This window comes from Bicyclus anynana, chromosome 16 (assembly GCF_947172395.1).
Source record: "Bicyclus anynana chromosome 16, ilBicAnyn1.1, whole genome shotgun sequence".
Taxonomy (NCBI): domain Eukaryota; kingdom Metazoa; phylum Arthropoda; class Insecta; order Lepidoptera; family Nymphalidae; genus Bicyclus; species Bicyclus anynana.
Genome location: NC_069098.1, coordinates 14,959,249 through 14,982,431, shown reverse-complemented (window position 1 = coordinate 14,982,431; position 23,183 = coordinate 14,959,249). Strand labels below are relative to the sequence as shown.

Sequence of the window (23,183 nt, the reverse complement as noted above, 5' to 3'; positions counted from 1 at the left end):
ATGGGATACCAAAATTAATATGTTAATGATGTTTCCATGGAAACCAACGATGTCACAGAATCGTAACTTTGCAGAATGCGAGAGTTAAATAGCCTATGACCAGCAGTGGACATTAATTGGCTGATGATCTTCAATACTATGGTATACTAGCATAGACTGCCAAGAAAAGCAATAACTCTTCATCTCACTTTCGTATGAAGGTATAAATTAGGTCAGTGCTGCCATATCTGAAAAAGCACCATTCCATCGTAGGTAACAAATTACATAATGCTTGTATGTAGCACATCGATCGGGCCCCACCCGTGGGAAGCATCACTAAGAGCTATTTTTATCGTAATCTGCATTCCCGAGCTCATCATGATATATCTAGTTACATATTTCAAATGGAAAAAGCGCATCTTGTGCTGAAAGTTGTGGTTGATACTGGAACATTCGCGTTTCATTTTATACAACTTCAAAAAAGAAGGTTTTTCCGACGCATTTTTTGTTACCTAATTCGTTTGAATATCTATTTGTTCATAAGGGTATGCTTCCAGTGTACCTAGTGGTAGTTTTCAATGTTTTCATGCAGTGACTATCGCGTAATCGTAAACGCGAATTTCTAATTGAAACAGCTGTGCAGTAGTGCCACTAGATTGCGCTGTTTCAATTCCTTAGAAATTCGCGTTTACAGTTACGCGATCATCACAATATGAAAAAAGTCACTGGACACACAGATTAGTCTCATGGAATTTTCACATAAATCGGTTCAGTAGTTTAATTTTAAAATCAAAATGACTCAAATAAGCCCATTCATATTGTAAATGTCGAAACCACGTACCAGCAAGTTTAGGACGCCCTTCAGCATGGTCCAACGACATCAAGAAGGTAGTGGGAAGTGGCTGGATGAGGAAGGCGGAGGATTGTGTGAGGATCGCGCTCTCGGAAAGGCCTATATCCAGCAGTGGACGGATACAGGCTGATGACGGTGTTATATGAACGATATAGGTTTATTCATATCATAGTCGAAAAAGCCCTGGATGGTTTCGAGAAAAGAATGGTACCTACAGCTATGCTTCGACTTGGCACAAGGGATTGCATATAGTGGCATTCACGATCACTACAATATTCCTAATGAACTTAATTTCCCAAATCGTAAAATTAAAAATCTTCGCTAAAATTTATCATGAAAACAAGTGACAAAAATTAATTAGTTAATAATGAATTTCCGACAAAAAATAAAAGAAAGAAAATACACTTTATTGTACACCACGAAGAACATACCATACCTATTGTATTGTCTATGTTCATCGTACACACAAAATTTACAAAATGCACAATAGGTCACCTTATCGCTAAGAAGCGACCTCTTCCAGGCAACCATACCTAAAATACCTACTTCTATTCAACTAGGTACTAGATGCAAGAAGCCGTGGGCAGAAACTACTCCTACTTTTAACCTATTATAAACGCGAAAGTTTGTATGGATGTTTGTTACTCTTTAACAAACAACTACTGAACCGATTTGGCTGAAATTTAAAAGGAAGATAGACAATACCCTGGATTCACACATATGCTACTTTTCATCCTGGAAAAATCTATAGTTCCCGCGGGATTTGTGAACATCTGAATTCCACGCGGACGAAGTCGCGGGCCTCCGCTAGTAATCTAATAAATGTATTTATGAATGCATCGAGCATACGATCTCGCTCACGTTTCATATAACGACGTCTTCGATGGAGACTTCGAGAGTGGAAGGCAAACGAAGGCCGCTTCACGAGAAACCTTAAAAAGCTAATTGCCAATTAAACTTGTTTAGCTGTTCCTTCACGTAAACTGTCTTTTATTACAAGCTTTAATAAACTTGCATTTGCTTTGATAAAATCTTGCAATGGTATTTGAAAATAAACTACTGTGGTGGTATTTTCGTTACAAAACATTTTAGTTAATTACATTGATTTATTTTTCAAATTTCCGCGAAAAACCGATGCGAATGACATTGTTACTTGAAATAAAATAATAACAATTTAAGTCTGAAACCGAAATATCATGTTGAATCCAATTCAATTATTTAAAATAGGCTTAGTTTACAAGCACTGATGGTGGATCTGCGTCATTAAGAAATTCATCAATTGTGTACAAGCTCAACTTGTAATAAATGTTTAAACTGCTTAAACTAATGAATTGACAGATGCAAAGCTCTCAAAGGGGGACTGTTACAGACAATGCTGGTTGATGGGTTTAGTGTTGTTTTGACTCAACGATCATTATCAGACGTTAATTATATTGGAAATGTTTCCAACTTCCAACTCCGGGCTGAAAATTTTTATTGCAAGTTTTCCGAATAAAAGCTCAGTGCTTCGAAGCGACCCTTAGGCCCTAGGCATGAGGATATCTCCTGAAGACAATGACACATTGTCGAATAATAGTTCTGAACCGGAAATATCGCCATATCACACTATCGCAACGAAAGAGGAACGATATTGACCGCCATTGGGCGATTATGCATTTTTTTCTTTACGAGAAAGGTATATGTCGTTGCATCTTAAGCCTATTGAGCTCTCCATCATATCAGCCGATGGACGTCCACTGCAGGACATAGGCCTTTTGTAGGGACTTCCAAACATCACGATCCTGAGCCGCCTGCATCCAGCGAATCCTTTGATTCGCTTGATGTCGTCAGTTCACTTGGTACCACTGAGCACTTAACCCGTAATATGAAGCCAGATAAGCCATGAAAATTAAAAAGCTTGTGCCAACCCTATGCGCCAGTGCTCTGTAAAAGTAAACAGACATAGACATTAACTCTCTCTGATCCGTTTGATACAGCTACTCGTGGTTCACGAGCTTTTACACGTTTTCACAACTCCGCAGTTCGCTCGCTGTTTGTTTAGCTTCACTTTGTTTTTTGATTCGTTTGAGTACCCCGCCACTAATGGAATCTACCGTCCTTTTTAAAGTAACGATATATTTGTTTTTACTAGCATTTTTTTATTGACATGAAACACAATAACTAACTTATGCTAACTTATCCTAATGACTTTACAAATCGTGCCGGGCACGTGGAATGATGGCAAGAATACTGGCTGCATTTCCACGCTGGACAGCCAGGCTGATCCTTTGAGCAAAAAATGAGCCAACCCTTCTGTCACCAGTCGAGACAACCAAAAAAAATTTAATAGCATCACTTTTAATATTATTACAACCGAATTAGTTTTCACTTATACCGACTCCTAAATCTATGGTTTTCACTCGATTGTCTTTTCGGGTGGGCTTCGTTACTTATTATTACAGTATACTGGTCAGTGAGAAATCGTGTCCTTAGTTACCAGTCACTTACGATATGAGTAGCTGCTTTTTTTCTGATTGTGTATCATCATATCAGCCGATGGACTTCCACTGCATGACATAGGCCTTTTGTAGGGACTTCCAAACATCATGATCCTGAGCCCCCTGCATCCAGCGAGTCCCTGCGACTCGCTTGATGTTGTCAGTCTACCTGGTGGGGGGTCGACCAACACTGCGCCTTCTAGTGCGGGGTCGCCATTCTAGCACCGTGGGACCATCGGCTCTTCGAACTTTCTCATTGTGTAAGTGGGACCTTAATGAGACCTCTGCGGCGTCATCGGGGGTTGAAGCTTTGTGGCCTTCGCCATATTCTTTTATCTTTAACGATGTCAGTTCATTATTATAATGGTAACCATTTGTCTCAAAAAGAAAATTAAGAATTCTTCCATTCGTTCTTTCTTTCTTTGATGTTGGCTTCTGTCTGCAGGGCGCGACCTTCGACCGCTGGACGGAGGAGAAGGACAACACGGAGTTGGAGCTGAACTGCCTATTCAAGGTCGACGAGTACGGGTTCTTCATCTACTGGAAGAGCGAGGGGAAGGTGAGATGCTGTAGCTTTTAGATTCCAATACGTTAACTCTAAAAGCCTTATCTGTCATGTGGACGTATATGACCTAACAAATGGATTAAGTAACCAATAATGGCTAAGTGGTTAGTTTAAGTATATCAGAAGAAATGTGGCAAGGCATTTAGTTGTTGCTCTATGTAGTATAATAGTATAGTTGATGCCCTTACTTCATCCGCATGGATAAAAGGTGACTATCCTACGGGAACTGGGGTGTGATTCCGCTAATTTGTAGGTCGTTGACTTACTCGTCGATGTAATGTTCGCCTATAACAAGTTTTATTAGAATTTGAACTTCATTTCTATAAGGTTCAATTAACAACTAAGTTGCCATTGAAACGAGCAATGTCGCTGTAACTTTACAGAATGCAGGGGCGTTTCTGGTTGTCAGAATACAAATTAGTCTATCCACACTAGTATGATGAAGTATATGATCATCATACACTTTTGTAATATAAGTAGGATAGGATTTTACTTTTGTAATATTAGTAGGATAGGATATTGTCGTCCTGTCTTGTTTGTAAATGAAAGCTGACTCGATTGCTTCCATGAAACTTTCGTAGTAGTTCTAGATTAGTTAATTCTAATCTGGTTGAAAAACTAAACACTTCTGTCACTCGGGCGCCAATTGATCTAATTTTCTGATTTCGTAGCGTATATTAAAGTCGAGTATGTATAAAGAGCTGTGATTTTCCAGTGAATATGACGTCCGATCCTGAGGGTGTGGCATCGTATCCGGTCCGGGGCATGCATATTGCGCCTCCAGCATTTCAGTTGTGTGCATTTTAAGAAATTAAATACCACGTGTCTCAAACGGTGAGGGAAAAAAATCGTGAGGAAACTGCATACCAGAGAATTTTCTTAATTCTCTGCGTGTGTAAAGTCTGCCAATCCGCATTGGGCCAGCGTGGTGGACTAAAGCCTAGCCCCTCTCATTCTGAGAGGAGACTTGCGCACATTCTGAGCCGTATATGGGTTGATAATGATGATGTATAAATCTGTACCCAGCCTTAAAAAAATAACGATATAAAATAACTCTTCCCTACTCAAATGAGGTGGAAGTAGGCGTATGACCTAAATATGAAATGATTGCATCATATTCAACACGGCAATATTGTTTTAACACCATTGGCTCGACAACCCTGAGGGTTATAATGCACCGCGGTGTGCCTGAGGGAAATAAATGCCTGATTCGGTTTCGCTTCGTGGAAACTATGCATGAGTGAGCCCCGGGATGTTATCTCTCTATACATAATAATGAAACTGTTCGCTAGTAGATCTATCTAATACTAATATTATAAAGGGGCAGAGTTTGATTGTATGTTTTATAAACTTAACAGTGGAACGTCGAATTTATCTATATTTCTTTTGAATGATAAAGAAAGAAAGAAAAATGCCTTTATTTCAAAAAATAAGAGGTAAGGTTAAGGTAAAGTTATTCCATGAGTAAGAATCTAAAGATATATAAAATAGTCCTAACATTTTATAGGCTTCGGCTATAAAATATTAAGTTGTTCTTGGCAAATTCGGGAGCGGCAAAAATACGAGGTGGCATAATGAAAATGAAAAAAAAAATCCAGGTAACGCCCATTTTTTAACCGACTTCCCAAAAGGAGGAGGTTCTACATTCGGCTGTATGTAATGATTGGGCTAACAGACAAGCGCTTGCTGTAATAATGGCTGAATATGCAATGATGTAGCCAGTGACCCTAAGGGCCAGTAGGCCCGGGTCTAGGAAGGCCAATAAAAGCAATTAAAAATAACCAAATTTCACAAATTACAATAATTTGGAATTATAACTTCTTAAAAATGTTAAAATCATTTTGAATGTTTTATTTAAATGTGCACTTACCAAACCTCAGAAAATATTAAAAAATTGTATTCAATATAATTGGTTAATTTTATATGATAGGTGCTGAGAGAGTGGCGGCTGGTACTTTGTGGCCTAGGGCGGCGAAGACTACAAATCCGCCATTGAATGTAACCTATGGTAGAATTTGCTTAAAAAAAGATGAAAAGACCTACAATATGGGTATACACACCCATATTGGAGGTTGTAGACAAAACAGAGTCTCGCCGGACATTCCATACTAAGCCAACGCAGTGTGCAATGGCCCTGTATAGCGAGTCGCTAAATTAGGGTGACCCATCATTGTCACCCTAATTTAGCGTCTCACTTTAGATGATATAAAGTCTCATACAGAACTGTACGCAGATATTAATTTAGGAGGTATCTACTGCATTGCCACATTGGGCCGCAATACATCATCGTAATGGACGGCACTCGAAATGTCTGTACCTACATATTATGGCCACATTTCACATCTCCAATACTTCGTACATTCACTGTAGTATGAATATTTGTGTAAGTACCTACTCTTTGAAGATGGTAAACAAATTCCTGTTCAAATAAGACTCCATTTTCAAATTGAAATAGAATCTGAAACCTATTGGTCAAATTTATATGCGCTACGCCTTTCACCCGCGTAGTTTCATTTCCACGTAGGAATACGGGGATAAAATATAGCCTATGTTACTTGCTAATAATATAACTTTTTATTGTGAACTATATTTTTTTAATCGGTTTAGTGGTTTAGCTGTCGTATCACAAATCGTATCACAAATTCAGATTCGCATTTTTAATACGACAGGCAGAACCCCGCGGTTCCATCCGCGTAGTTCCCATTCAAGCTGAAACACGGATATAATTTGCAGCTCGTTTTACTCGCTGATAATGTAGCTTCCATTCAAAAGAATTTTTTAATTCGGTCACAAAATAAACGAAAAATAAATTATTTCCTCTATAAAGGTAATACTTATAGCCGACGCTCCGCGGTTTCCCCCGGGAATAAAATATAGCCTATGACACTCACAAATAACGTAAATTTCTAGTGGTAAATTATTTTTAAAATCGGTTTAGTAAATCCAGAGATTACCCCCTAAAATACCACAAACTTTACTTTTTTTTTAATATTAGTATACGAGTAGATAAAGAAGTAAGACTTAGACGTAGTATAGATAAATATATCCGGGCCGAATTTTGGCAATCGCGTTCACATAAGTGTGATTCAGGCATTCAACCCTTATTTGTGATGTAACACCCTCACCCGTACCCTCCGGTGTAATGACCGCTCTGATTATCCCTAAACATGAAAAGGTAATTCTTACTCACTCACATCACACCCTGAGTGCCCTGAGCTAGGGTTGCTACTTTATTGTTAAGTAGGTATTGTACTTTATTTCTGATAATAGGGTAGGCACTTGACATTTTTCTATTGTAGGTATAAACATATATTAAAGTTCTGATAGCTCAGTGGATATAGGCTTCAATTCAGAGGTCAGGTCTACGGCGTGCACTTCCAACTTTTCAATTATGAGCATTTTATGAAATTAAATATACCGTGTCTTAAACGGTGAAGGAAAAACATCGCGAGGAAACCTACAGTGTGTTGTGATTCAACTTTTGACAGCCTCCGTGGCGTGTTGGATTTACAAAACGGAGGTCTTGTGTTCGATCCCCAGTTGGGCAGATTGAGATTTGCTTAACTGGTCCAGGTCTGGCTGATGGGAGGCTTGGGCCGTAGCTAGTACCGTCAGTAGTACCGCCAAGCGATTTAGTGTTCCGGTAAGATGTCGTGTAGAAACCGAAAGGAGTGTGGATTTTCATCCTCCTTCTAACAAGTGAGCCCGCTTCCATCTTGGACTGCATCATCACTTACCATCAGGTGAGATTGTAGTCAAGGGCTAACTAATGAAAAATAAAAAATTAAATCTCTAAAATTATGCTAAAAGTTGAGCAATTTTGTGGAAGTAATAGGGTACTTATCACTAATTAATTACTTTCAAAAATACGGAATGTATTTTGTGGCGCTGCCTGGAATCGATCAAAATCGCGCCATACTAAAACTTGAAATCTCATACTAAAACTAGAAAAAGTCACAATATATAAAATCGTTAGATTTGTATGAAAGTTGGAACAAAATTACAAATATAGTTTGGTATTTGTGCGTTTATTGTTACACTTCTCATAATTAAATGATATTGTACGAAATCATAGGTACCTATTTAAATTATCGTCCAATTTCTATACAAGATGTTTGATTGTTTTTGATGTTTAGAACTTTATGTATGAATTAGTTAATACTGACTTAATTTCCCGAAAGTCTCACGAAAATCAATTTATTCAAAGGTGACCAGTAGATCAACTAATAGTTATTATATACCATACTCATACAGTTATATCCACATAAAAGTGAAGATAGATATATACATACATGTATATACATATACGAGAGTGAACAAAGCTGTCTGTTCCGCGGCAGACAGGCATTGTGTGGTCACTCAGCTAGTATCAATGCTATCTCTGCTCAATACCTTTCATACGAGGACGCCGGGGCGAAGAAACGAGCATTATACCAATACAAACTATATTAACTTTCATATCTAGGCAATGGAGATGCGCTTGGTGATTTTAGAGTTCTGCACCTTAAAAGGAAACCCTTATAGAATCATAGGTCATTAGAACGGAACCCTTATAGAATCATAGATCATTAGAACAGAACCCTTATAGAACCATAGGTCATTACAACATAACTCTTATAGAATCATAGGTCATTAGAACAGAACCCTTATAGAATCATAGGTGATTAAAACAGAACCCTTATAGAAGTTCATTAGGTTTGTCTGTCTGTCCATATGTCTGTCAAGTGTCAAGACTCTTTATCTCGGAAAAGCGTTGAGATATCAAGTTAAAATTAAAACCATATTGGTATTTACCTAACTACTTATGTCTACAGTTCCTCGCTGGTAAAAATCACACTTATAAATTAAATAAGAAAAGTTTGTCGCAAAAAACGTATAGGTATTTGTATATCGACAGTCTCAAGGGTAGGTATCATAATTAATTGGTAGATGCTTTCTGTTGACGTTATTATAATTGGCGAATTATACCGTGTTATATTACAAGAATAAGACAGTATTACTTGGAAAAATCTAAAAAAGTACCTACATTTGCTTTGTACGAAACCATCGGTGGGCGAGTCCGACTTGTACTTTATTGTTAAAACTTCAAAAAATGAACAATTCTTACGCAGACGTCCGTAAGTTTGTAAAGTTGTTTGAACAAACTATGTCACATTGTCACAAAGAGCGTACCCAGAAAACTAGTATAAACACAGTTAACTTTTCAATCTATCTAAGTAAAACTAGTAACAAACATAAAGTTACTTTCTGAGCTTTGAAACTCCAAGAACAGTGGCTTAATTTCCTGCCGTCAGTTAGCAAGACTATCGTTGCAGTCACGCGGATATTGCGATGCGGCTGCTATGCGGACGTCGTGCGGATGTAGTGCGGATGTGGCGCGGATGTGGCGCGGATATTGCTCGAACCAAAGCGATCTGTGAAATACACATCCGTTCCAGAGACTACACTTTGTTTTGTTTACAAAGGTCACATCCCTATGCTGATCTCATCATCAGATTTTGTCAGTGTTTTTCTGATGGGTACGGTGATAGTCGCCAGTACGACGCTCATAACATATACCTACTATAGTGAAACGAGCTGTCACCCGCACCATCCTACATGAAACGAACTGTATACTAACTAAACTGAATAGCTTCTCTGTTCTGGTTTCGTTTATTTGCAATATTGGTGGGATAGACTTTAAAGACAATATTTATTCCTTAAATACTTGAAATAAATAATTGAAAAAAAAAGTAACCGCACTCGTGGCTCAAGAACAGAAATACAAATGTTTTGCTTTGTAACCCTCTCATAGTACTGAAATCGTAAGAGTTTCGAAATGCAAACGTTTTAGCTATGATTAACCAAAAAACCATCTTATCCTTATCTGACGTGTTGATTGAGTATTTATGAAGTTACTAGCTGACGCCACGCGGTTTCACCCGCGTAGTTCTCGTTCCTGTAGGAATACGGGGATAATATATAGCCTATAAGTGAGCTATCTAACACTAAAAATATTTTTTCCAATCGGTCCCCGAGATTAGCGCGTTCAATCAAACATACAAACTCTTCAAGTTTATAATATTAGTATAGATTTATTTTAGGTTTCCGTAAGAGTTACCCACCTACCAATATTCAGTGCTCATACGTGGTCAGTGGCGTGCATAAGGTTGTCGATCAGGGAATTCACTCGTAATAAAATTAAGCAAACTGTAAAAATCTGTATTTAATAAGCACTAAGAAGACAACTCTTAGGGTATGCAGTACTTTGATGCATGTATGAAGTTCACGCCACTGTACGTGATACTCAACAGCATGACAAGTCCCTTATGCCTAGTATTATCTGACGCTCGAGTAAATTCAATTATCTCCTCTTCAATAATAGAATAGCGAAACTCCTCCATTTTAGAAATACAAGAAGACAAATAGGATGTAAAATCTAGACGCTTTGTATGTATTCTAGGAACATGTAATTATACTTACAAATGGAAAATAACGAAGCCCTATTTACTCTAACAACCATCATTTATACATTATAATTGTGAGAATGAAGTGCCGTGTAATAGATTTTATTTCTCCGTAGAAAATTCTGTATAAATACCTACTTACGATGTTATCTATATCTTTACTAGCGGACGCCCGCGACTTCGTTCGCGTGGAATTCAGTTTTTCACAAATCCCGCGGGAACCATAATTTTTCCGGGATGAAAAGTAAAGTAGCCTATGTCTTTGTTAATCCAAAGTAAAATCTATTTCCATTCCAATTTTCAGCCAAATCGCTTCATAAGCCGCAGCGTAAAGGAGGGACAAACATACTTACACACACTCACACTTTCACACTTACACACAAACTTTCGCCTTTATAATATTAGTGTGATAGTAATTTAAAGAGTTAATGTTTGTGGTATTGTAGAGTATTGTAATCTCTGGATCTACTGAATCGATTTTGAAAATTCTTTTATTACTACTAGAGACATTCTAAATTCTAGAATTATTCTAAAATAATATTAACATCATTGTCTAGAAAGCTACTTTATTTGTGAGTATAGGCTATATTTTATCCCCGTATTCTTATGACTGCCAATGACGATCAAGTAAGCTCACATTCACATGCCTGCAGCGCATACTAATATTATAAACGCAGAAGTTTGTATGGATGTTTGTTACTCTTTAAAGAGTTTCAATTTTAAAACAAAGATAGATAATACCTATTTTTCATCCCGAAAAAATCCATGGTTCCCGTGGGATTTGTGTAAAACTGAATTCCACGCCGACTAAGTCGCGGGCGTCCGCTAGTATAATAAAAAAAAAAATATTCTTTATATATTTTTTCATTTTGATAACATTGTTAAACAAATAATTAAATGAATAATAAAAGAAATAATAATATATCACAGTGAATGGTAGTCTACGAGTAAATTACTTAAATTAGGGACTTGGAAAATAGTACAAATTTTGTTTTTCTAGTGCAATTAATATTTTTACAGTATATTAAATTTATAGCGTCGTAATATAAGTAAAAAAAAAATACTACCGTGATATAAATTTATTTTATCTTTTATCATGTTTTAGAAGCTATAAATTAAAAAACAATATTATTAAATAGTATTTTAATTTGATTTAATTCAATTTAATATTTTCCTTGGCTTATTTACAAATCAAAAATAATAAAAACCGGCAGCTGGTATTTTTTTTTATTCTTCATGGTGAATGGTGCGCAGAATAGGTTGCGCACATAAACGTAACGCTGTCATTCGTTCATCGAATTTTACTGCCCATATTTTTTTCATACCGGGGGCTATTATAAAATCGATTCTTAGGGAGTAAAGTCCAAAAACATTGTTTTAAGCCGCAGACAAAGCTAGTTCACAATTTTAGTAGAATTTAATTATTCTATTTATGAAAGCCTTGCGAAAGTTGGTTGGATGTTCACATCATTCGCTTTACCCAAACCCCAAACAAATCGGAATACCCTAAATTATAAAACATCTAAAGACTCGGTCCAACGCTCGCGGCAAATCCTTGTTTGACCTACTTAAATATAAAATGTACTCCAATGTTCTTTATTCTATCCGCTATTAAGTGAAAGCATTATTTAGTAATTTGTCCTTATTTGTTTCAGGATGGAGACGTTATAGAATTATGCCAAGTCAGCGACGTGAGATCGGGAGGAGTGCCCAAGGTAATATTCATTTTGGTGCCATTATTATATTTTCATTTTATCAAGAACTAGCAGAACCTCGCGGTTTCATCCGCGTAATTCGGGGAAAAAATATAGCCTGTGTTTCTCCCTGATAACGTAGCATTCTGTTGGTGATTTTTTTTTAATCCGTCGAGTAGATTTTGTGTTTATTCATTACGTACAAAAATTATATAATAGGGAGTATAGGGAGTCATGATTATATATACATATTACAGGTAAACTGCCTCGTTATACGTCGATTATGTCGCTGGTGAGTAATTTTTTATTCTTTACAAGTTATCCCTTGACTACAATCTCTCCTGATGGTAAGTGATGATGCAGTCTAAGATGGAAGCGGGCTAACTTGTTAGTAGGAGGATGAATATCCACACCCCTTTCGGTTTCTACATGGCATCCTACCGGAACGCTAAATCGCTTAGCGGTACGTCTTTGCCGGTAGGGTGGTAACTAGCCACGGCCGAAGCCGAAGCCTCCCACCAGCCAATTATATCAACTCTATTATATCGAACGCTTATCTCTTAACCTTACGACTCCATGCAAAGCCAAATGGCATGTTAGGGCATTTACACCGAAAGGGATGTGGATTTTCATCCTTCCCTAACAAGTTAGCCCGCTTCCATCTAAGACTACATCATCACTTACCATCAGGTGAGATTGTAGTCAAGGGCTAACTTGAAAAGAATAAAAAATTAAAAAAATACCGTTTTCCGCAACAGTTTTACACGTGTCGTGGGGTCGTGGGGAGGAAGGGCATAAATGGAACGTGTCTTTATTTTACCATTTTGACGACTAGTGATTGGTGACGCCCTTGACCTAAATTGAGAATTAAAATCACAATAGACTTTCACCGCAACTTGTTACCATTCAGTCGACAAAATTCATTTGAAATAACAAATCTTTTTGTAATTTTAATGAAATAGCTAAAATAAACGGCTCCACGCTCGTGAGTTTGTCCGGCTATGTGCCGGATTAAAAAAAAATAATTAAAAGTGTAAATAAACCCCAATAGCTCAGTGGTAAAGAAGCCGGACTCTTCACTGAGCGCTAGTGGTTCGATCCCACTCACTGGACTATTACTACAGTCTTTTCCGACTTATTACAGAGGGGAATGGAAATACCCAACAAAAATTTAAACGCGAAAGTGTGATGTTTGTTACTCTTTCAAGCCGCAACTACTGAACTGAACCGATTTGGCTGATTTTACTCCGAATTAACACATAGGCTACTTTTCATCCCGAAAAAATCTATGGTCTCCGAGGGATTTGTGAAGAACAAAATTTCACGCGGACCAAGTCACGCGCTTATTGGTCATATTTCAAAGATATGGTAAATATTCTTTTTAAATTGAAAAAATATCCCTTAGAAAATGGCAAAATCTTAACCCGTGCCTTGGAAAACACGTTAAGCTGTCAGTCCTGGTAATTACCATTTGATAGTGGTTGTTAAAGAATTTAAAATTATCATTTAAGGTCGTTAACACGGAGCAGCAAGGTTTCCTCCTCCTCTTCTAAATTCCATATCTCCTTTTCTATATATAGGTAGGGCTATCCACAGGGTACTGTAATGGCAGTAGTTAAAAATGGGACCACCATGGAATTCCCTTCCAAATAAAAAAAAAATTCAAAATCAGCCCGTATATGACGGAATTATCGCTGGACATACATAAAAAATCATACATACAGCCGAACGTAGAACCTCCTTCTTTTTATGGAAGTATGTTAAAAAGGCTGATAAATAACTAGATCTAAATAATCGTAAACTACTTACATTTCATGCATTTTTTTTTCGTTAATACTGACCAACAAATCACCTAATTGTTGTTCCATCTCATGTACCTGTCTATCTGTATCAATTTCATAACAACAAGTGACACGTGTTACGTGGGTAGCTGGGGGAAACTGGGGTTAATAGGAACGTGGCCGCGATTACTATTCGTCCTACGAGTACCTCGGAAACACGCGCGGTGCGTTATAAAGGATGTTTTCAACACAATAGGGTAAGGGTTTACCATACACCCTTTATCACAAACATATAGGGTTCATTATCAAAAAGTGATAGAAGTCAATGTACGGTCAGGGTCTTCAAGGTCTTCAGCTGAAAATTAGCGCTGTGTGTCCTATATTTGCTTGGTACACGCAGCACAATGCTGAACTGAATCCTTTTTCTAGGTTATGCAAAATATAAAATTTAAGTTTTTAAGTAAATATGATGTTAAGTGTGGCACAATTTTTGGAATAAACGTTTTTTCTTTCAAGTGAGAGTACTTAGAAGGATAAAAATATAACCTTTTAGCGGACACCCATTAATTCTTTTTTGCGAAATTCTGTTTTTTTTAATCCCGCAGGAACCATGGGTTTTTTTGGGATAAAAGCATATTCAGATCCAATTTATTTTTGTTTATGTTATCCGAATTGGTTCAACCGAATCTATGGCTTTTTCTGCGATACACATGTATCCAATAGTCTTAATAACCATTTTATAAATATTTTGTTAATAAATTTATATTTGTTAAGTTTATATTTTTTAATAAATTTCCCCATCTAAGTGCTTTGCGTGCGTGTTTATGTTACAAGAAAATATAACGTATTTTCTTATAAAAAGTTCTAAAATAAAATCCGTAGTATCATGTTTAAAGGTCAACACATTATAACAATTTTTATCATCACTATCGGATTATAGTAATTTTGATTTTTCATCATTATTATGAGCGCGTACTTAAATGACACATAGCAGAGCAAATCCAGGCCTCCTTCAAGAAAGGATTTTTTTTTATGATTCTGTTTAAAATATAAAAGGGGCGTACTTACTTTTTTGGCAATCCTACATTTTTATTAAACCACTATGGATTTACAGAGACAGACACGTGTACATATTACAAGGGGAGTGAGGGGTAGGTTGGGTTAATCGAAAGATGGTGTCACTATTTGTTTTCTATTTCGTTGACACGTTTGTGCTCGTTCCGCAAACTTTACCTACCTACAGGATAGAATAGAGGATAATACATTCTAATAATGTTGTTATTTTGGGATACTGTTACAAAAAGTACCTATAAAGCATTTTTTCACACTTGTGTATGTAAGAATGTCATTTACTTCCTAAGAAAGTTTTTCGACATTTTTCACGATAAGTTTGTCGACACTTTGAGATAAGGTCTTGACGGCCTCCGTGGCGCAGTGGTATGCGCGGTAGTTTTACAAGACGGAGATCCTGGGTGCGATCCCCGGCTGGGCAGATTAAGATTTTCTTAATTTGTCCAGGTCTGGCTGGTGGGAGGCTTCGGCCTTGGCTAGTTACCACCCTACCGGCAAAGACGTATCGCCAAGCGATTTAGCGTTCCGGTACGATGCCGTGTAGAAACCGAAAGGGGTGTGGATTTTTCATCCTCCTCCTAACAAGTTAGCCCGCTTCCATCTTAGATTGCATCATCACTTACCATCAGGTGAGATTGTAGTCAAGGGCTAACTTGTAAGTGATACAAAAAGGTTAATCTTATATTATAGAAAGGATTTTCAGTCGTGAACTAACCCCACACATTTTGAAAGCAATGTAATAGATATTGCTTGAATGAATCTTACTTCTATACTAATATTGTAAAACTGAAGAGTTTGTTTGCTTGTTTGAACGCGTTAATTTCAGGAAATATAGGTTCGATTTGAAAAATTATTTCAGTGATAGAAAGCCTATTTATCGAAGAAGGCTATAGGCTTTAAATTGTCCCCGTATTCTTACGAAAACGGGAGCCACGCGGGTGAAACCGCGCGGCGTCAGCTAGTTCTAAGAATGTGCTCTGTGAGATGAAGATAATATATTTGTGCTACTGGTCATTTTTAATCATTAATTTATTTCAAACAAAGCATTATGACATATTAATTTTAAATTATTCAAGCTATATGTGAGAAAAAATTAAATAATTTTAACTAATTTAATTATTGTTTTATACCTATATCATATAGTTATGTCTTGACGATTTATAACATTATTTTTTATAACAATTATTTTGACACAGCAATTACTCTTTCCTTATAATTTAGTTGAAATGAGAATTACCTATCTTTGCGATCTTGAAATAAAGCGACATAAATTATTTTAATTTTCACCATGATTTATACATACTAATCTTGACAGGACAAACATTCAAATTAAATATTTTAATAAATCTAAAAAAGCTAATTTATTTAGTTTAAACATACTATAGTCAAAAAGTTTAGGATTTTTACATTACATTTTTTTAAATAATTTTCATAGTCTTTAAACTACTAAACTGATTAAATACAGAATATGACCTGTTACAGTTTTGTTATAAGTTTAATACGAAATATATTTAGTAATATGCATAGTAAAACCACCGGGGATGCACCTCCAACTTTTCAGTTGGGTTAATTTTATGAAATTAAATATCACGTGTCTCAAACGGTGAAGGAAAACATCGTGAGGAAACCTGCATACCAGAGAATTTTCTTAATTCTCTGCGTATGTAAAGTCTGCCAATCCGCATTGGGCCAGCGTGGTGGACTATCAGCCTAACCCCTGTCATTCTGAGAGGAGACTCGAGCTCAGCAGTGAGCCGAATATGGGTTGATAACGAATGATGACGATAGTAAAATCCTTTTTACAACAAAGCTGCTTTATTAAGATCTTACCAAATTTGGCTAAGCAGGGAGAACAACACAAGCAGAGAAAGGAATTCCTTAACCCTACATCATGTAGTCACAAGTCCGGGACTTTGTTCGGAGTTTTTCTCTCTGCCACGCGATGGACCCGACACCCGCTCGGTACATCCATGCAATGTTAAGATATTGGTCTCCACTATTGTTATCGTTTCAGGACGCCAAACTGAACGACAAGCTAGAGAAGAAGCACGGCAAGGATCTAGAAGAGAAGTCGCTAACGATCTGCAGCGGCACCGACTACATCAACATAAACTACCAACACGTCGTCTGTGCGGACGCCAACACGGCCACGGTACGTACACACAGACATTATTATACATATATACTCAGGGGCACAATTATCCATCCACTTTAATATACTCGCGTCATAAAAAGTGGGCGGATAATTGTGCCTCTGAGTATATATTTATAACAACTCAAATCAAAAACTTGACATTTATTTATACTAGCTGATTCCCAATGGGAAAGCCAAAAGAGATTCTGCAGCATGTCCAAAAGCGGAAGCTCGAATATACAGGAAGAAATTTTTTCAAGTACGGATATTTTTATATTTTGTACATAAACAAAATTTAATGAACACGTATTTTTTCTTTTTTTTTTTTAACTCAAAAATAACAAAGTTATCGTTAGCTAAAGTTATTTACGTTTAAACAGAATTTGAGGGTCACCCTATCGCTGTACTAGGTAATAGGCAACTACAAAATCAGCTGGTAGGTAGGTTAGCGAGCGCCCGCGCCGAGGGCCGTTGACCTTTGTGCGTTTATTTTATTTTTGTTTGGTACCTATTATTTTTATAATAATTAAAGGTCGTCACTTTTGAGCTGAGTACCGATATTCCTTTCATACTTTATTGGGCTTAGGACCATCAATAATGCCTGAAGTGCATGCGTAATAATAATAATAAAAACTATGAACTTTCGATTGAAATAGTGAAATACAAATGATGATTATTATTACGCAAACTTTTGCATTAAAGGCGTATTTAAAAAATTGTAATCAGCATATTTACATTCATCAATGATATCTTAAGTAGATATCATTGATGAATGTAAATACTACACTCACTCGTACATTGTGCAAGCTGCACGAAGGCGTTCATTGCTGAGCAAATACACTCGCCCCATTTCGTAATAGTCGCGAGATTGAAAATCCCGACATAGTAAATGCGCAAGCGACGGCAGATTGTCTGTCACTGGTCGCCCATCGGCAATTTGGTAGGCGTCCTCAGGGATTTTTCGATCCCCTCACCTCTGCCACCCCCGTCAGTCGAAGCCGAAGCGATATGCCTACGGCCGGTATTTCTTTGTCGGCGTCTTACAAAGTGCCGCCAGCATTTGCGCAGTTTGTTTGGTAATGTGTCCATTATTTTGTTATTTCTGAGACATAAATTGATAAAAAAAAATTACATAAAATGTATCGAACTGTTTGTAGATTTATGTTCTATTAATGATACTGAACCACGAAAAAAAATATCGGTACTTAAGTCCGAATCACCCTGTATACCTATAATTTGGCAACTTCGTTCGTAACACTCCCGATGTTTCGCGCGGGGCGAGGAGCGTGTAGCGATGAATGAAAACCCACAACTGATGAAAGTCACTTCCCCGCACGCACGATTCACACCCGCGCATTCTTTCCCCCCGTCGCCCGCATATCATGGGAGTGTTATCAACGAACTTGCCAGACTATAGGTCAAACAATGCGAAATTCCAAGTAAGCCGGCCAATTCACTAACTTTGACATATATTATGGTAGCTATGTAACATAATTAACGTCAAATCAATAACAACCACATTTTTTGTATTCCGCATAACTCAATGATAATAAAAATTTGACGTCATCAAGGCAGGCAATGTTATCTACGAGTAGGTACCTACTCTATGATAACCACGAAGGGTTGGGGTAGGGTAGCCATCGGATGACGTTTTTTTTATTTTTTTTCTATATTATGAAAAAATTTGTGCGAAATCACGTGACTTAAGAACTATTAACAATAGCTAGTTGGTAATTGTTGTATATGCCCACTAACATACGTAAAAAATGTAGTACTAGCTAACTTATTATCCAGGTAAGATAAAGGGAAAACGAAGACCATGAACCTACGTCAATATGGGTACCATACCACTGTTTCGGGCAGTAGTGAACAACGTAATATTAGCCTTAATAATTGCAATCATTAAGGCTAATTTAACTTTGAATAGTCACCATAGAGTAGTCACCTCTGTTAGGAGATGCCACTAACAGAAGAAGAGCTGTGTGCCTAGTGGCAACATTGAAAGCTGCCACTAAGCACACATATTTCCATACATACATACATACATTCATACACCGCTATGTCAACTGTTCCTACGAGTAAGGTTTAAAGATGTGGAACAATCGAAATATTTCACCGCGGCTAGTTGCCTCGACTAGTAACAGAAGGGTTGGATCATTGTTTATGCAAAGGATCAGCCTGGCTGTCCAATGCGGAAGCGATCAATAAATTTGTTCAATTTATTTGTAAAACGATCGCATTTGGTGATAAATTAATTTGATTTAGGAGTATTATGTACAGCCAAAACAGTCAGAAAACAATTTCGACCGTTGAGCCATGAAATCGTAAAAAACCTAAACAAAGAAATTAACAATATCATATTTAAAGAAAATACGAAAAATATAGGTAAATTAGATATCGGAAAATTAATTTAAAAGCCCGAGGATATACCGGCGTAGATACCGTAATAAGATCGTAGTGCCTTCGTAATATAGAAGCGAAAACAAAAGATGGAATCCTGTGAAGTTTGCTTTGTTGTATCATACTGCTTTTGTTCGCTTTAATATTTAGATTACAAAGATGAAAGTTAAAGTTACAGCAATATGTAAGTTCTACTTGGATTTTCCGCTGCATTTAAGAGCGCGCAGCGCGTCGGTACGATATGGATAAAATTCGAAGCGCAAACGAGACGCCGAATTATGACTTTCACGTGAGTGAAAAGCACGGAGCGATTGACGCGCGACGCAAATTTTATAACGTGAGCGCCATTTTTACCTAATTGCCAGTAAATTAAACAACATAACGAAAAACAAAATGGCCATGTTCAAGATATATACCTAATTTTCTATACAAAACAAAAATTTAAGAAAATAAGCTTGCTTTTCCTGAGATTGAAAGCAAAATGTGAGCAAAACATGTATTTTTCAAAAAAATAAACTATCGAGAAAAACAACTAATCGTTTTACAAATTGTGTATTTTGTATAGTCATAACGAAGCTAACACTTTGAAATATCATTTACCCAAATATCAGGCTCCTAATTTTTCCAGAATCTGAGAACCAGAACCATTTTTAACCACCAAATTACATATTGCACACTCTTAATAAAGATTTTCTTAGATACTAGTTGTTATAAACAGTTATGTTATAATCTATATATATAAAAATGAATTGCTGTTCGTTAGTCTCGCTAAAACTCGAGAACGGCTGAACGGATTTATCTTATATTGGTCTTCAAATGCCACGAACATTTGAAGACCAAGATAAGATAAAGGTATAGGGAAGGCTCAAAAGGTGAGAAAAATTAGAATAATTGCCGGGAAAATCATAAAAACAACCCTTTTCTATTTCCCATACAAACGTTTAAGAGTCAAGGGGTAGGGTATGGTAGGGGTAGAGTAGTGTAGAGAAGGGATAGAGAAGAAGTTCACATAAGTCAAAGCGAAGCTTGACCGGGTCCACTAGTTACTTATAAATTTAATTTACTTTTTACTTTATTTCGACGCCCCCCATGGCGCAGTGGTAAGCGCGGTGGATTTTCAAAGTCGGGGGTCGCTGGGTTCGATCCCCGGCTGGGCCGTATGAGGTTTTCTTAATTGGTCCAGGTCTGACTGTTGGGAGGCTCCGGCCGTGGCTAGTTACCACCCTACCGACAAAGACGTACCGCCAAACGATTGCACGACGATGTCGCGTAGAAACCGAAAGGGGTGTGGATTGTCATTCTCCTCTTAACAAGTTAGCCCGCTTCCATCTTAGATTGCATCGTCACTTACCATCAGGTGAGATTGTAGTCAAGGGCTAACTTGTAAAGAATAATAAAAATAAAAAAAAGTACGAGTACCTACTATGTTAAAAATTTTCTTTTTACATACAGGAACGAAATATTTCGCCTCAAATAAGTATATTTTTAAGTTGACCGCGGTATATTAAATTTAAATTTATAATAAATAAAATAATTATAACAAATACACACTATCTAATTGTTCACCCAGAGGCAATATATGTATTAACATGAATAAAAAAAAAAAGAAAACTTGACCGCGCCAAAACTACTTTTCTACTTGAATCACTTTATCAACCTAATTATTAATACCGCATTAAAATCCATTTCCTTGTCTAAAAGATCTAAACGTACAGACGGCGGGAAGCTTTGTTTTATACTATGTTAAGACTATATACATAATAAATTAATAAGATGCGTTTGTACAAAGGTATGGTTGCAAGGTCTCAGAAAGATCACCCACAACGTGAAAGCCAACAATGTTTGCCCCATGACATGCCTCAAGAAGCAGTAAGTTTGAAGCTAAAGCATGCATGCTTACGATTTCTGTTCAAACGCTTTGGTGCATGGGATTTGCATGTCTTATTTATTATGCATGTTTCATAGTTACTAAACTATAGTTTTATTTATGCTTATTTAATAGCAACAGGTGTTTGTTTTAATATAACTTTCAAAAGTTTATTATGAGCAGTGCAGAGCAGCAATAATTGAATCATATTGATATTAGTGATGCGATAGTTAGTTGCCGACTAGTTGGTAAAGCCGATTAATCGGCAAAGTCGCCGACTAGTCGGTAAAGCTGATTAGTCGGCAAAAAGCGCCGACTAGTCGGCTTATTATTTTGTATGTATTTCTCAATAATATTATGTATTGAAGAAGAAAAACACATCTTTGCTAAAAATTTTCTTTTTGTCATTATTAAATTTTTAATCAACTCTTTAACTTAACAGACAAGAACAGTATTATTTGTACAAAAAAAAATATTTTTCATGTCACTTGCTTAAAAAAATTACTTTTACTGAGCTATATCAGCAAGCAAAAGTCCATCAAAGCAAGAGTAACATAGCTTTACGGAAATCCCCGACCCGTGATCGGCATTGCCGACTAATCGGCTAGTCGGCTAATCGGCAAAAGTCATAGTCGGCGCATCTCTAATTGATATACTCCGTAACTTCATAGATATTATACACAATATTGCACTGGCAACCCTGAGGACTCGATGCGAGCCTTGAGAAGGAATATTCCATATTTTTGTTCAAGTATAAAATGTGCCTACCCGAGTTAAAAATCTTATGCACGCCACAAATATTGTAGAACATTTTCTGAAGATCCTCCGGTTTCAAAAAATTTCAATAATAAAAACAATAATGATAAAAGACAGAGAGAGACAAAGAAGCCAGACAGAGTAGCCCCGTAACGCGTTACGTTACGAAGCGGTTTACCCTCCTATAAGAAAATATCACTTCAAAAAGCTCGGTAGGTATTTCATAGCCTTTATTGAAAAATATCACGTTTAATGGAATCTAAAAATGATATTGAAAGTTATTTATTTTGCAAACACCCAGACAATCTTTGCTTTTTACGTATAAATTAGTTAATATTATTTTGTTATAAAATAGAATTACCTTATTTACACAAATGTCTCATGAAAATCAATATATTCAAACCAATAGTCTTGGACCTCGGGAGTTATGAGGCCGGGAGTATTTACGGAACCCTAAAAACAAATATAATGCAGTAGACAACAATCTCACACCAACTGTGACCGCCCGGTCTGTTACCATCTGCTTTGTAAATCTGATTTTGTATCAATAAAACATTATCGGGACAAAATGGGGACTTTTATATTTTTGTTTTCAATATTGAATGGGAGTCTGCGACTGCCAGACAAACCTTATTTTATGAAAGCTGACAGTTTGTCAGTCTGTACTGTACTACTATAAGTAATTACGGTACCCAATTGTGGAGTGTGGTGGCATTGGCAGCTCTTAACCGTCTAGGGTATTATTTTTATATTTTCTTCGGCATAATATAAGAAATCATGTCCCCAGTCACAAGTGACTTTTTTTGTATAGGAAGTATATAGCAATATTCTGAGTTGGGGTCTTTTTCTAGGTAATGCCACATACTGCAGGGCATTGTTCTTCTTTGGTTGCTTTACTGTTTGCGTGGGCAATTAAGCTATGTAATAATTTAGAATTTAAGAATGTAATATGTGGCATTACTTAATAAAGATCTTTCTTTCAGTGACTTAGCTTTGCGGCAAAGCCTTAGAAAAATGTACTTAGTTAAAGATTTTTTCAAAGATACGGGCTCTAGCGAAGGATTGTCACAGAGGTATGGACACAAAACGACCGACAATGTTTCTCAGGCAACACAAACAGAAGCTACACAGCGTTTTTGCCGGCCAAGACGAAGTCCCCT

At 36.8% G+C, this 23,183-nt stretch overlaps 1 protein-coding gene across 5 annotated transcripts in view; it reads left to right on the top strand.

Annotated features, from left to right (window-relative positions):
- The window catches only part of LOC112048379 (1-phosphatidylinositol 4,5-bisphosphate phosphodiesterase), a 90,392-nt gene that overhangs the window by 36,562 nt on the left and 30,647 nt on the right, over positions 1-23,183 (top strand). For 3 of the 5 annotated variants that reach the window (XR_008251548.1, XR_008251546.1, XM_052886076.1), the window contains exons 3-6: positions 3,755-3,868; positions 11,976-12,035; positions 16,881-17,018; positions 21,190-21,269. Coding sequence is in view for 1 of the 5 variants with exons in the window: in XM_052886076.1 (XP_052742036.1) it covers positions 3,755-3,868; positions 11,976-12,035; positions 16,881-17,018; positions 21,190-21,269 (392 nt within the window). In the remaining 4 variants the exon portion in view is untranslated. The remainder of the gene's footprint in view (positions 1-3,754; positions 3,869-11,975; positions 12,036-16,880; positions 17,019-21,189; positions 21,270-23,183) is intronic. The other 2 variants (XR_008251547.1, XR_008251549.1) reach the window with 1 other exon arrangement.